Source organism: Bos indicus, chromosome 5 (assembly GCF_029378745.1).
Source record: "Bos indicus isolate NIAB-ARS_2022 breed Sahiwal x Tharparkar chromosome 5, NIAB-ARS_B.indTharparkar_mat_pri_1.0, whole genome shotgun sequence".
Classification (NCBI taxonomy): domain Eukaryota; kingdom Metazoa; phylum Chordata; class Mammalia; order Artiodactyla; family Bovidae; genus Bos; species Bos indicus.
This window is the reverse complement of record NC_091764.1, coordinates 42,032,027-42,047,715: the sequence shown is the minus strand read 5'-3', so window position 1 is coordinate 42,047,715 and position 15,689 is coordinate 42,032,027. Positions and strand designations below refer to the sequence as shown.

The window sequence follows — 15,689 nt, the reverse complement described above, 5'->3', positions numbered from 1 at the left end:
AGAGTGTTTTCCTTACTTCCCAGTGGCACAGATACTATATGACTTTGTGTTTGTATCATCATTCGTGCAGATTATAGTAGGAAAATCCTATAAGAGAAGGAAGTCTCAACTCAACTCCGGAGATATGGAAGTGACCCTTGACTAAGGATCCTAACTCTCTAAGCCAGACAGCTGAGAAACTTAATTTCATCAGATGTATCATCAGTAATTTCTCTGATTAAGTTTCCTCTTGTCCCAGGTAGTTTGATCTCTGTCTTGGTTCTATTCACAGTATCCTCTTGCCCACAGTTTAACAAAAATTTTGATCATGACCCACTGTGAGAAATACCTTTAACATGTCACCTGGACTCAGAGGCAAAAAATCAAATACATACTTCACCAGAAATATTACCCTTACCAATAAAGATGTTCTCATGTTTTCTAAACTACTATTTATTATCCATTAAAAAAATAGTAAATTGGTTTCAAGCCACTGAACTTATTTCAGAATACACTAAGTGTTGGGACTCACTGTTAGAAAAACACAACCTTAGTTTCTTTTGAACATGGGAGGAAGAGAGCTCTCCAAAGAATATTTTTTAAAAAACACCTTGTTCAGTCTTTGATACTATAGTCAATCTTTTCAATCAATGAAAATTTAAAATTTACATTATAACCTCATGATATGGCAACTATTTTTCAGATATATCTGAAAATTTAAATGAGTTTTTTTCTAAAGCTGCAAAGAAAGGAAATCAATCACATTAAAGTGAAGGGTAAATAACAGGGAAGGAACACAGCCCCACCCATCAACAGAAAATTAGATTAAAGATTTACTGAACACGGCCCTGCCCATCAGAACAAGACCCAATATCCCCCTCAATTAGTCTCTCCCATCAGAAAGCTTCCATAAGCCTCATCCTTCTCCATCAGAGTGAAAACCACAATCACAGGAAACTAACCAATCAGATCACATGGACCACAGCCTTGTCTAACTCAATGAAACTACGAGCCATGCCATGTAGGGCCACTCAAGACCCTCTGGACTGTAGCCCTCTGGTCTCCTCTGTCCATGGGATTCTCCAGGCAAGAATACTGGAGTGGATTGCCATTTCCTTCTCCAGGGGACCTTCCTGACCCGGGGATGGAACCAGTGTCTCTTATGTCTCCTGCACTGGCAGGCAGATTCTTTACCACTTGCACCACTGGTGGGGTTGGCTGGCAATGGGGAAAGTCTCTTCAATAAATGGTGCTGGGAAAACTGGACTGCTACATCCAAAAGAATCAAACTGGACTACTCTCTCACACCATGCACAAAAATAAATTCAGAATGAAATGAGACTTAAATGTAAGGCCTAAAAGTATAAAACTTCTAGAAGAAAACAGGAAGTATATTTTTGACATCAATCTTGGATGTTTCCTCAGACAAGGGAAGCAAAAACTAAAATTAAAAAATGGGAACACTTCGAACAAAAAATGTTTTTCATAGCAAAGAGAACTATCAACAAAATGAAAAGACCTCTTACTGAATGGGAGAAGATATTTACAAACAGTATATATGATAAAGAGTTGATATCCAAAAAATACAAAAATTTTATACCATTCAATATCACAAAAACAGTTAATAAATGGGTAAAGGATCTTATAGACATTTTTGTGACAAAGAAATACAGATGGCCAACGGGCACATGAAAAGATACTCAGCATCAATGATCATCAAATAAATGTAAAGTAAAATCTGCAATATGAGATCTCACACCTGTCAGAATGGCTATTATCAAACAGATAACAAGTAGAAAGTGTTGGTTGGTGAGGATGTGGCAAAAAGGGAGTGCTTGGTCATAATGTAAACTGATGTAGCCAGTATGGAAAATAGTATGGAAGGTGCTCAAAAAATTAAAAATAAGACTACCATATCATGCCACAATTCCGTTGGGTACTTATCCAGATAATGAAAATATTAACTGGAAAATTTATATGCCCACTGGTGTTCATTGCAGCACTACGTACAGTAACCAAGATATGAGAGCAACTGTAGTGCCCCTTGATAAATGAATGAGTAAAGAAGACATGGCATATGTGTGTGTACACATACATTCGCCACATAAAACCATGCCACTTGGAAGAACTTCAGCGGGCCTGGAAGGCATTATGCTAAGAGAAATAAGTCAAACAGAGAAAGACAAGTACTGTATGATTTTGCTTATATGGGATACCTAAAAAACAAAACAAATGAACAAACAAAACAAATCAGAAACAGTTGCAGGTATATAGAACAAAAATGCAGTTGCCAGAGGGCAGGTGGGTCAGTGAGGAAAGAAATAGGTGATGGAGATATAAGGGGTATAATCTTCCAATTTCACATTAATTTCAAATAATAATATTTCAAATTAATTTGAAATTAATATTTCAAATAATAATGGGGGGATATAGTCAATAATTATGTAATATCTTAGTATGATGACAGATTGCAACTAGACATATCGTGGTGATCATTCTGAAGTGTATAGAAATATGCAATCACTATACTGTGTAACAGGAACTAGTACAGTATTGTAGGGGCTTCCCTGGTGGTGCTAGTGGTAAAGAACCCGCCTGTCAAGCAGGATATTTAGGAGACTAAGGTTTGATCTCTGGGTCTGGAAGATATCCTGGAGGAGGGCATGACAACCCACTCCAATATTCTTGCTTGGAGAATTCCATGGACGGAGGGGCCTGACAGACTCTACAGTCCACAGGGTCACAAAGAGCTGGACATGACTGATGCGACTTAGCATGCACACACCCATAGTGTTGTAGGTCATTATATTCCCCACGAAACAAACAATAGAAAAGAGATCAGATTTGTGATTATTAGAGGTGGGGTTAGGGAGAGGGGGAATTGGATAAAGTTTGTACAAAATATACAAACTTCCACTTATGAGATAAATAAGGACTAGGGATGTAATATACAACAGATAGTTAAAACTGCTATATGCTATGTATGAAAATTGTTCAGAGAGCAAATCCTGAGTTCTCATCACAAGGAAAACATTTTTTTTCTGTTTATTTAATTTTGTATATATACGAGATTATGGATGATGTTCATTAAACTGTCATAACCACTCCATGATATATAAAACTCAAATCATTATGCTTACATCTTAAACTTACACAGTGCTAAATGTCAATTATATGTCAGTTAAATTGCAAGAATTAAAAAAAAATGGTAACTACTAGATCCAGACTTAGGCTCCTTTATGTGTTTATACTCAGTTTTCACTTTCCTTTTGGCCTTCATGTATGTATGGAGGAGGCAAGTGCAAAAGTTACACACTGTTCAAGTGCACATCTGCAGACTTTTTAGCGTCTTAGTGGAGATGACAGAAAGCAAGTGCAGCAACAGTGTCCTGCCCAGTGGCTTCCATGCCACCATGTGGGATCCAGAGACAACATAAAATCTGTATTAAATAAAATTCTGATCAAAAATTTCAATTATTCACAGAACATTTGGGTACTAGTCATAGATAAAATTTTAATATGCCATCTCATCCAAATCTTTCCATTCAAACAGCTATTTTTATCACATTTTTAAAAAAGGTGTGTGAAAGAAAATATTGTGGTACTTAAAATTTTGAATCTTTAATGAAAAATTACATGAAGCCAGGGGTTCCTGAGCTTATCCCCTTCACATCAAAGGGCACTAGGCCATAGGCACCCCTTGTTCAAATTAGAAAAAGATGCCTTTCTTAACATAGTTTTTCTTCCATATGCTGAAATTATCATTGTATTCTTTTACTTTTAATAACAAGTGACTTAATGTCATCTAAGCTTTTAACAAATGTATAAATTGATCATGTCTAAAAGTGAATGGTATCTCTTCAGTTGTGCAGTGCACAATCTGTGCAACCATGTTTGGTAGCCCTGAGACACGCCCTCTGTGCAGAAAACCTTTTCTTGAGCGTATTTTTTTAAAGCTCTATGTAACTTTATGTGTAGCTACATGTGTTATTGGTTGGACTGCTTTAACAAAGGATCTTAAAATTCAGTGACTCTAAAAAGATATGTTATCTTTCTCTAATATAACAGTTTAGCAAATTATAGCCTATGAACCAAATTTGGTGCCCAGCCTCTTTTTGCATGGTCCACAAGCTAAGAATTTTATGTATTTAAATGACTGATAAGGAAACAAATAATAAAAAATCAAATGTATGACAGGAGAAACATATGACCTACAAAACCTGAAATATTTATTATCTGGCCTTTTACAGAAAAAAATTTGCTGACCCCTAGCATAAAGGCTGTTGGATGCTCCAAAAAAGAAAGAAGCTCTGTGCCACAAGGTCACTCCTCAGATTTATTCTATCATATTGTTCTACTATTCCTCACCCAGGATGTCATCTTCATCTATATGGTCAAGGTTGGTACATTACCACTATTTCCACATCCTACTCATTGCAAAGGGTACAGTTAAAGTAAATGTCAAGGACTTCGTTTTTAAAAATAAGACCAGACATTTCATGTATCACACCCCCTTGAATCACATGGCCAGAAACATGGCATATTGCCATGGTGAACTACAAGGTTAGGGGCAAATGTAATCTGTCTGCCCAGCCATGTGCTCAGCAAAAATCCTCAGACTTCTATTAGTAAAAAGTAAGAGAGGCAATAACTGGTAGTGGGTAACTATCCATTAAATTGGACATAATTTAACACCTGAACCACCATCACCATATCCCTCTACACTCCCAGCTCACCACCTGCAATACCTGCCTTCCATTTCCTCTGCAAGTAACCAAGGTTGCTATTATCCTAATCATTATGGTAATATTTTTTATTTGTTTAATCATCTATGTTCAAATCCCTGAACTATATAGTTTAATTCCTTTAAATAGTAAGTTTCTTGGTTCCTCCAAGATTAGGTTATGGTTTACACTTTTCAAGAATATTTCACATCTTGTGTGTGTTAGTCATTCAATCATCTCTGACACTTTGTGACCCCATGGACTGTAGCTCACGAGGCTCCTCTGTCCATGGAATTCTCCAGGCAAGAATACTAGAGTGGGTAACCATTCCCTTCTCCAGGGGATCTTCCTGACCTAAGGATCAAACCCGAGTCTCCTGTACTTCAGGCGGATTCTCTGACAGTGAGCAAAAAAAAAAAAAAAGGAATGCATATGTAATGCTGGATAACAAAAAGATGCCTTTCTTTAAATCACACAGATAAAGTAAACTTTTACAAACACTGCAGATTTTCATACTATTAGGAAAAGAAAAAAAGAATAAAAATTATTCATAGCAACATGTTTATTTAAGCCCTAGCAAAGCTTTCATTTACAAGCAAATATTTTGGGAGGAAAAGATCACAAGACAGTATTTTCAAGTGTCATGTCACTCACATAAAAATTAAACTTGAGGAATTTACAAATTAATATTCTGAGCAGGCATAAATTATACATCCTTTTGCAAAATCCAATCTACAGCATTTAAAATTCATAGTTACAACATAAGACATTTTCTCTTTACAGTCTACCTATTTACATAGCTTTTCCCACTGCAGATGATACAGTTCTCATCATAGCTACTAAGGTTTGCAAACACAGTATAATTAAAATATATTTAGCAGCATATAAAAATTAAACTAAAAGGGAAAGAAATACTACTATTAAATAAAAATGAAATTAAAAGGTGGATAATAGAAACAACTCCATAGGAAAATAGATCAAAATATATTTCTGTTAGGACATCAAAAATGTTTCCCATCACAGAATGTATGCACAGCACTAATAAAATAATTTAACAGCATTTTAGTCCTGCGCACACAAATAGCACTGCAAAACTTTGGTCAATACAAGTAAATGTCAACATCTAACACAATCTGTTTAACATTCTTTGTTAGTAGATTAAAGTCAAATCCATTTTATGAAAAATTACCATCAATAATATTCTCACATCTTTTTCATTACATTAAAAGACCTTTTAAATTTGCGAACCCTCTGTAGACTGACATAAATACCAGACAAACCAATGTTTGACTAACATTCCCATATGCTTTAAATATGTAAATCAGCTGAACAGACCACATGAATGAGATAACAGTGGGTGGCATTGTATTCTAAGTGTATTTTCTGTCACAAAAGCAGACATTTTGCATTTCAGATAATTTGAAGATTTTTTTTATAGATAGGAACAAAAATCCAGCCACGATCAAAGTGTGAATCAATCAGTGTATCAACTATAGGTTATATATGCATTGGTAGATATTGACATTTAGCACATAGACGACACACTTTTATTATAATACCATTTATATTCAGTAGTTGGATTCATATATATTTTCCAGTTAACTCCATTCACAAGTTTTTGCCTAATAAATGCAGGACAACATTTTCCATAAAGAAGATAAAGTATTATCACAGTATTCAGTTTCTGACTATCTTCATTCATGTTTAATTACTGGCAATGTCTTCCCCCAAATCTCCTGTGTCAGAGATTTGACCATCTTGCAAATTTCGAGTCTTCCAAATTCTCACAGTTCGATCACTACAAAATAATAAATTAAAATGAACATGTGAAAACAGGTGGAAAGATACAGTTCTTAGAAATACTTATCAAGAAACATTTACAGAAAAGGTCTTTAATAGATATAGATAAAAATATACATTTTCCCATAGGTATATCAAATAGGTACCCATATAATGAAATTAAAAATAGCTTATCTTATCAAAGGGTTACTATGTGCCAGGTATTGTTACTTGTTCCCCTCACACACATTGGTGCATTTTATTCTCTTTACCTACCATAAGATATAGATAATGCCATTATACTCTATTTATGATGAGCAAATTGGGGTCCAAAGAAGTTAACTAATTTTCCCGAGATCAAGCTTCCCTGGTGGTCCAGTAGTTAAGACTTCACCCTTCCACTGTGTATGCTGCACAGTGCAGCCAAAAAAATAAAAATCTGCCCAAGATCACAAAGTGACAGCACCAAGATTTGAAACCAGGCAGATTGACTCCAAGGCCCCATCTCTTAAGGCTATATTGATATAGTCAGTACATATGGTCAGAGGTCTTCAAGCATAAGAGCCCAGAGTAAGATCACAGTGAGGAGGCCAGGGCAGGGATTCCAGAGAGTTGGTGAATCTGTCAATACTCAGGAAGAATTATGTTCAGGTGAAATCAGCATAAGCCCACAGAAAAAGCAGGCAGCTACTAGGAATTAGACAAACACTCTACCTGTCATAGAACATAGACGATTCAATGCATTTCTGAGAAAACTTACTTTTATTCACCTAACATGTAGGTTCTGGGTACTAGTCATTAGACAGTTACATTTCTCCTGGCTCTAGAAAGACAGTGTTGCTTTTTTCCAATTTCTTAATAAACCGAAAGCCAAAAGAAAGAATTGCCATGAAACTGTATAGTTTAAAAGCATTTCAAAGATTATGTAGCATATTTTGAGGATATAGAAAGTTTAGTGACTTGTCATTGTAACATTACAGAAGACAGAGTTGAGCCTAGAATCCAGGCTTTCTAGTTTGTAATCAATAATCTCCTCACCCCTAATTCTTAACACATGGGGGGAAAAAATCACATTTTTTTCTACTTTTCAAATCTACATGAGATGATGGATATTAACTAAGCTTACCACAGTAATCATTTCATTATATGTGTAAGTCAAGTCATTCTACTGTTATACCTTAAACAGGGTTATATGTCAATTATCTCTCAATAAAACTGGGGGAAATAATAATCTTTCACCAGCCCACACAGCACAGATAATTGAAAACAGCAAGGGGATATGTTCACTTGTCCACCCATTTATCCATTCCATTTATTCATTCAACCATCCATTCAACAAATGTTTATTGGGAACTTGCAGTGTCCCAGGCATAATTCTAGGTGTTTGGGATCAATTAAAAATAAAAAATAACAGAATCCTATGCCTTTGTAGATCATATATTCTAGCGAAAGGAGACAGACAATAAAACACGATAAAAATTATATAGTTTATTAGAAAGTAATAAATGTGACAGAAAAATTAAAGAGTACGGCAAAGGGGATCAGGATCAAGAGTGGTAGGTGATAGGAGAGATTACAATTTTAAATAAAATCACAGGGTTATTCTTACTGAGAAACAAAAATGTTAGAAGATCAGGATCTCTGAAGGCACTTTGGGCAAATGTCTTAAGGCTGGAATAAGCCTGATATGTTCAAGACCAGCAAAGATATTATCAATGCTGTAAGAGAAGGAACATGCCAGAGGGTATTAGAAGGTTAAGATGAGAGATGACAAATGCTCAAGCGGTTTAGATCAAGTACAGCCTCTACTTTAGATAAAATGGATGACCAGTACAAGTTTTTGAGCAGAGAAAGAACAAGATGATCATAATTTTTAAAAATTTTTAAAAATTACTCTGGTGTCTGTGTTGAGAATAGACTACATATGGGCAAGGGACCTTGTTTGTTTAGGAGTCTATTGTAGTAATCCAAGAGCTGATGGTAACTAGGGTCAGTGAGGTAACAAAAGGCAGGGTGAGAAATAGTCAGATTCTAGATATAATGTAAAGGTAGAATACCAACATAGTTTGCTTACGAATTGGATATGGAGTATGAAAGAAAGGGAGGAATGAAGGTTTCTGTACTGAGCAACAGAAATAAAAGAGAAGCCATCAGCTGACATGGAGAAGGACATAGGATGAGCAGGTTTCTCAGGAAGGCTGGGGGTTCAGTTTTGGACATACAAAATCTAAGACGAGCAAACCTCCACTACTACTCATGACAGAGTAACCTGTGCCAGGTTAACACTTCTGTGAGTTAACACAACGTGAAAACTTGACAAAATACATGGAACAACTATTTTCAGAACCTGGGGGATGGGTACTTTAGGCCTGTAATTCCTGAGAAAAGGGAAACAAGAGAAGGTGAGCTCTGTGACAGCCCTGGCTTGCAGTCTGGAAGCTCTTGCCGCACTGCAGCAAGGAAGAGGGGAAATAAACAGAAGACCACAGAATCAGAGTTGAAAAGACAGTAATAAAAATCTGGGAAGTGTGAAATAGCTGTAATTTGTAAAACCAAATAGAGAAGAGGGGAGAGCTACGCTAAAAGGACTATGGAGTTATAGGGAAAAACATTCCATCAGTCTACATACATAGGGGTCCCCTAACGTCTTTGACTGAAGGCTAAGCTGCACATGAGTAGAGTCAGATATACGGCCAGACCAAAACACAGCTGTGAGAGTCAAGTTCTGACCAGTAGAGTAGAGAATAGCATCAAACATTCAAGACATTCAGTAAAAACACAAGAGTTGAAGTCTCAAAAAGATGAGCTGAACCACAAGTAACTTACATAACTTTAAGTAAAACCCACTGTCTTTAAAGGAATAAAACAGAATCCAGATACTCAAAACACAACACAACAGTGTTCAGCATTCAATAAAATATTATATGACATAAAATCAGAAAAAATAAGACCTATATCATAAGAAAAATCAATCAATGCAACAGATCCAGAAATCATATATGACAGAATTACTTACACATGGACTGTGAATTATAAAGTACCTCAGTTTTCCCACCTATAAAATAGGAATTACAATAATACTCACTTTCTAGAGTTCTTATGAAGACTAAATGAGTTAATGCCTAAAAACACTTAGAACAATGTCTGGTAGATACTAAGCCCTATATAAAGGTTTGTTAGGTAATGAATAAGTAGAACTAATTTGAAAATAGGTCTTCTGATTTTCTTGGTTATTTTCCTGATTTTATGTTACATGGTAAATACATCTGTATCTGATGCACTGTGGGTAAACTGAGGACATTTTCAGTTTCTTAAAAATAAAACTATATCATTACATCATACCTCAGTGATCAGACCTCAGTGAGTCATAATAATTTTATAGTGTCCCACGGCTATGAGGGGTATTATTTCCCATAAATTGTCAAGGACAAACAAGTTTGTAAGGGAATAAACAAAAGTGATGAAACTAAGAAAGTAATGTATCTCGGAAATAGCATCAATGAAGCATTTAAGGTAAGCATCTTAGAAAAACACAAATGTATTTAGAGATGTATTTGATGTATTTTAGAGATGACAGAAAGTAAATTTAAATGAGATGAGGGATTCAGTGGAAACAGCACAAATAAAAAGAGACACCACAGAAATTTAGCAGAAGTTTCAAAATAAAATCAGGGTAATTGTGTATTTAGGACAGATGAATCAAGAAATGGCTCAATAAATTAAGTAACACAATTGGTACACAAATGACATAAGGAGATTTTCATGAGAAATTACATTTTATTTGAATGAGATGAACGCCTCACATTATAGTACGTATGATTTCCTTTCCAAAAGTACTTACACATAATGTATTATGATATAATACATATTATGTCATTTTTATGGTCACATCTCTACACCTTCTTCAAGCATCTTCCTAAATGCCACTTTCTTAGTATGATTTTCATTGTCCACTCTGTTGTGCAACCCCTGTTCCCTAGTGATGCTCTCATCTCCCTTCCCTGCTTGCTTTTTCTCCATAGTATCTCTTACCATGTAACATATTTTACTTATTCATTTTTTCTTCTCAGAATGAAATTAGGATTTGTATGTGTTTTGTTCAATTCTCTATTCCCAAGATTTTGAAATTAGTGCCTGGCACACAGGAGATTCATAATGAATGAGCAAATGAGCAAATAAATTAATCAATTCAGCCATTCTAAGAGGGAGGGGGTATATATTATTACTATGTAACTTAGATTTTAAAGGAGGCGGAAGAGGCATAAAGGAGTTTTTTTTTTTTTTAATGATTTGGTCTAAATGTGAAGAATGAGGCCAGTTTGATGCCTTTTCTGGAAAGACAATTTAGAAATTAATCACTTCTGAATGATTTAAAAAAAAAATTAAAACTGCTACAGGAAGATCTGGTAGCAGACTTCCTAGTCTAAGCAGAGAGCTGATACAGCAGTAACACTATTATCATATAACCTGGGGAGCCCAAACTCAGTGACCACAGTGCATCTCATAAAATATAAATAAAACATCATAAATAGACACTGGAATAGCTGTAATAAAAGAAAGATTTCATATGTTCTACATTTCCAAATATTTACAACCTATAGTATTTATTAAATCTGAACACAAGTAACCAATAGGAAAAACTTACTCAGCTGCAGTAAAAATGTGGGTGGAATTAACACATATGGCATTGATAGGACTCTCATGACCCTTCATCTCTCCAACTGGCACAAAGGTATCTATGTTCCAGAGTTTCAAAATGCCCCCTCTGCAGCCACTGAGCAAAACTGGGTGGCCTGGTACCACTTCCAGGGCACAGACCCAATCCTTATGTGCATTTGGAACTTGCTGAAAGAAAAAAGAAAAATTAGCAGCTTAAGGGAAGCCTTTCAAACTGACATTTTCACACCAAAATAAGTTACCAAAGTTTTTATTGACAAATTCAAATTTTGGAACACTGAATTGGTCTGGAAACCATAAAAATTATTTTCTATTAAGTAACTCTTAATGAGTTAAACAGATAAATCTGTAATTTGCTCCTCAATTTAATTCACTAGTTGTCATCAGTGTTATCAGTATTAAAGGCCTACAATGTTAAAAAATCTATAGACTGTAAAATACATGGAAAGTATACTGAATTTTTCAAACATCACTTCCTCGTCAAAGGAGTAAATATCTCACCTTTCTAGAAAATGTATCTCACACAACAAGTTTGAAAACTACACCTGGTATGTAGACTATAGGGACTGTCTCCTAAAATCACTGCCTTAGATTTTGGAAGAGAACATAGAGGCCTAAAGCTTTTTGAAGACGGCTGGAGCTAACCTACATGTTTCACAATGTGTATATGGGCTTCCCTGGTAGCTCAGTGGTAAAGAATCCATATGCCAATCCAGGAGACTCAGGTTTGATTCCTGGGTTAGGGAGACCCCCTGGAGAAGGAAATGGCAACCCACTCCAGTATTCTTGCCTGGGAAATCCCATGGACAGAGAAGCCTGGCAGGCTTTAGTCCACAGGGTCGCAAAAGAGTCAGACACAACTTAGCACAACAACAACAACAAACAATAATTATAAGCTCGGACTATATGACCACGTTTTATTCATATATATATTCATATATATAATATAAAAGACATCCTAGAATGTATATCTATAAAAGAAAAGCTTTTGAGTGCAATATATGTGCCTGTTGCCAGTTTTTTCTATTAACAGTCATGCTACTTATTCATTTTTTTTTTTCATCTAATTGTAAGCAGGAAAGTGTGAGCAATTGCAATACCTACATACACACTCATACATGTATAAGAAAAAGCCTGAAATTGAGAACAATTCCTCTGGGAATTGGGAAAAGCTACTGATATTTAATTATACTGACAAAACACTTCAACCCAACTATCATTCTATAGGAAATGAGAGAACCACCATTCTTGGATGTATGAAAATGAAATGAAGAATTATTTAGAATGCTTTGACCTTAGCAAAACTTGGTACTCTGTGGAATATGTGTGAAAGTATTGAAATTATTAGTTGCTCAGTCATGTCTGACTCTTTGCAATCCCATGGACAGTAGCCCACCAGGCTCCTCCATCCATGGAATTCTTCAGGCAAGAATACTGGTGTGGGTTGCCATTCCCTTCTCCAGGGGATCTTCACAACCCAGGGATCAAACTTGGATCTCCTGCATTGCAGGCAGATTCTTGACCATCTGAGCCACCAGGGAAGCTCTTGGAATATGTGTACATAAAAACAAAACAAAATGAGAAACTGACTTCTTCACTCCAAGCCTGTATTTAGTAAACACATGCACAGGGTAATCCCAGAGCATCCAATTCTTATCAGAGTCTATTCTTCTCTTATCTACGAGATATCATTAAATGTCTAATGTTGCCGTTTTCATAATTAGTAACTCTGGTAGGTGATAATGAAACACTTTTTAAGAGAAAGCCCTGATTGATACCATCACTAAATGATGAAAATCTACATAGAGACTCTTTGTGTTCTTATTAGAATACTGATGACTTTGAAGTACCCACTCCATCCCATGAAAAGGTTTTGAATTACCTGTAGAAGATCTTTTTGAGCTAAATCCCATTTCTTGATTCCATTATCTCTGGACCCACTAAATAGGTTATCCCCATGTATGGTTAATGCTTCAATGCCATCATAATGAGGGGGCTCAAAATTGTGGGTGGGAGTCACAGTTCCAAGAGCCCCTTCAGTTACATCAAACATCTAAATAAAAGCAAAATGAAAGTAGTCATCCTCTTTAACTTACAAATAAGCACCTTAGGTATTCATTCATAGAAACACATACACATGTATATTAACTGAATGTGACTTGTTATAAATATTTTACTAACAAAAATATTAATAAAAATGACTTCCTTTGAGTGACTCAGGATGAACCTGAGCCCTCATTTTCACATGTCACATGCTTACATGTTTGTAAGCTCTTAAGAAAGACAACCAATTTTTTCATGTGTAAGTGTACAAATGATATGTTAAATAATAAAAATGTTACATATAACAATCCAGTTGAAACTCAAATAAATGATATGGTTGTTATTTAAACACAACCAGGCAGCTCTGCAATCTTGGTGGTCATCACAAATTCTCCAAAGCTGCTATTCAATTTCACTCCCTTCAGTTGCCCTCATTTCTCTTAACTACTGAACTTGTGAGTTCCTAAAAAGTCTAGTATAACCAAAAATAGACTTTCTGGACCACCTCTTCCCCTCACAGTTACAAAAGTTTCCTTTTATTCTCAAGCATTCTCTTATCCTTCCCTTCTTTCCAAGATACTAAAGTGTACTTACTTTTTCTCAAGGTTCACATCTTTGATCTGATCTGATTCTTTTTTGATCTGATTCACCAATCACTACTTCACTCTTCACACTTTCCCTCTCCATTAAGCCCATTTTCTAACCATATCAACATGCTCAAGTCTACCAATACAAAATCCTCTTGCATTAACCATTCTATTTTCAAGTCATTAACCCACTTCTCATCTCGTAACAAAAGTTTCTAAAAAAAGATTACTTACACTCTTTCTGTCTCTCTTTATTACTATATTTTCTTTTTGTTCCTGTTGGTCCTTACAGGATTCCCCAAGGCTGAGTCATATCAACCTCTCTCCTTTGGCCATGTCAACTACTCCTTAAACATCTGCTTCTATTTGAATGGTTCTGAAACATATGTGTCTACTCATAACTTATCATGGACTTTGTACTTGCCTTTCAAATGGCATATTGGCTTACATGAAGAGGTCCTCTACTAGTATTTCAAATTTAACATCTCCAGAATCAAACTTTTCATCTCTCCTCATCTTATCTGCTACTGGCATAAAACAAACATGAAGACCATAACATGCTCAGTATAAAAGATGGTGACAACGAGATTTAAGCATTAGTTGGATGACTGAGGTAAAAAAAGTCTTTAAAATCCCTCCCAACATATCCTCTATGAAAAAGTGAGAATACATTTTTAATAAGACAACAAAATCAGGAACTGAGTGAGGAAAAGATCAGGAAGAAAAAGTAAAGTCTAGAAATGAGAAAAAAGGACTGATTAAGAGAAAAGCATCCTATGTACATCTGAAAACTTCAAACTTATCATTTAATAGGAGAATATAATTCAATAGCCTTATTATACACACTTTGATGTAATGATCCTTGGAGCCAGTGATGATTAGATCTTGTCCATTAGAAATCCGGTCTACAGTAAGACACATAACAGGGCCTAGATGTCCTGTTAACTTTCCTGTGGATTGAAACCTTTAAAAAGAAAGAAAAATAATTTTGTTTGAAAATATTTCTTAGTATGCTGAGGCTAAGTGTTTGCTAAAACTGTTCTTTTTTGATTTAACTCCATCTCTATGAAACGCTCCTCAAATTAAGAGTCAAAAAATAGCCAAACTAATTGATTCTCTGATGGAAGTTTAGGAATCCTAAATAAGTTATTCCAAAGTAACTGATGTCATTCAGATAGTAAAAAAAGCCTCAAAAGTCCAAAAACTTGCCTAGGGCTAATTTTAACTCCAACCTAAGTCCAGATAAACCTTAATCTGTTAAATGTCTCAACATGTTATAGACATACGATTGATTTATTAGGGTCAATTTTAAATTTGACTAAAACAACTATGTCATTGATATAATTAGAAAATAACAATTTGGAGAAAGTAAGATTATTTTATTACACTCACATATATTTTCATATATACACATATATGTACATCCATATGTACACATGTATTATACACATACACATATGCACACATATTTGTGCATATGTGTACATCAGAAAATATAGTCCATTTCATCAATTATTACAAAGATATGAAAATGGCCAGGAATATACATGACGTAGAAAAACCTGTGATATCCATTGTCAGGAGGTGGCAATGAACCTTTGTTTCATAATCCTACCTCAAATCAAGCTGCTGGAATACAGAGATATATCTGGCTTCTAGAATATTACTATTTCTTGTAGCTTTTTTTTATAGTTAATTTGTTAAAATGAATCTGTATTTAATTATGTTACTAAAATCAAGCAAGTTTCAAAGGATCTAACTTTTCAGCAGACCAGAAAGTGTAAAAATTTTTAGAAGCTGGTATCTTTTCTGCCTCATGTCATGATGCTGAGTATCTTCCTCCATGGCACTCTGAATACAACTCAAGTTTAATATCTTTAAGAATAAACCTTGTTCTTAT

The 15,689-nt window shown here is 35.2% G+C and overlaps 1 protein-coding gene across 11 annotated transcripts in view; it reads right to left on the bottom strand.

The window, feature by feature from the left end:
- Positions 1-5,247: 5,247 nt before the first annotated feature.
- Positions 5,248-15,689, bottom strand: part of KIF21A (kinesin family member 21A) — a 186,303-nt gene continuing 175,861 nt past the window's right edge. For all 11 annotated transcript variants that reach the window (XM_019960793.2, XM_019960795.2, XM_070789275.1 and 8 more), the window contains 4 exons: positions 14,636-14,753; positions 13,042-13,212; positions 11,128-11,327; positions 5,248-6,501 (listed from right to left, as the gene is read on the bottom strand). In XM_019960793.2, the coding sequence (XP_019816352.2) occupies positions 6,408-6,501; positions 11,128-11,327; positions 13,042-13,212; positions 14,636-14,753 (583 nt within the window). In that variant the 3' untranslated portion in view covers positions 5,248-6,407. The remainder of the gene's footprint in view (positions 6,502-11,127; positions 11,328-13,041; positions 13,213-14,635; positions 14,754-15,689) is intronic.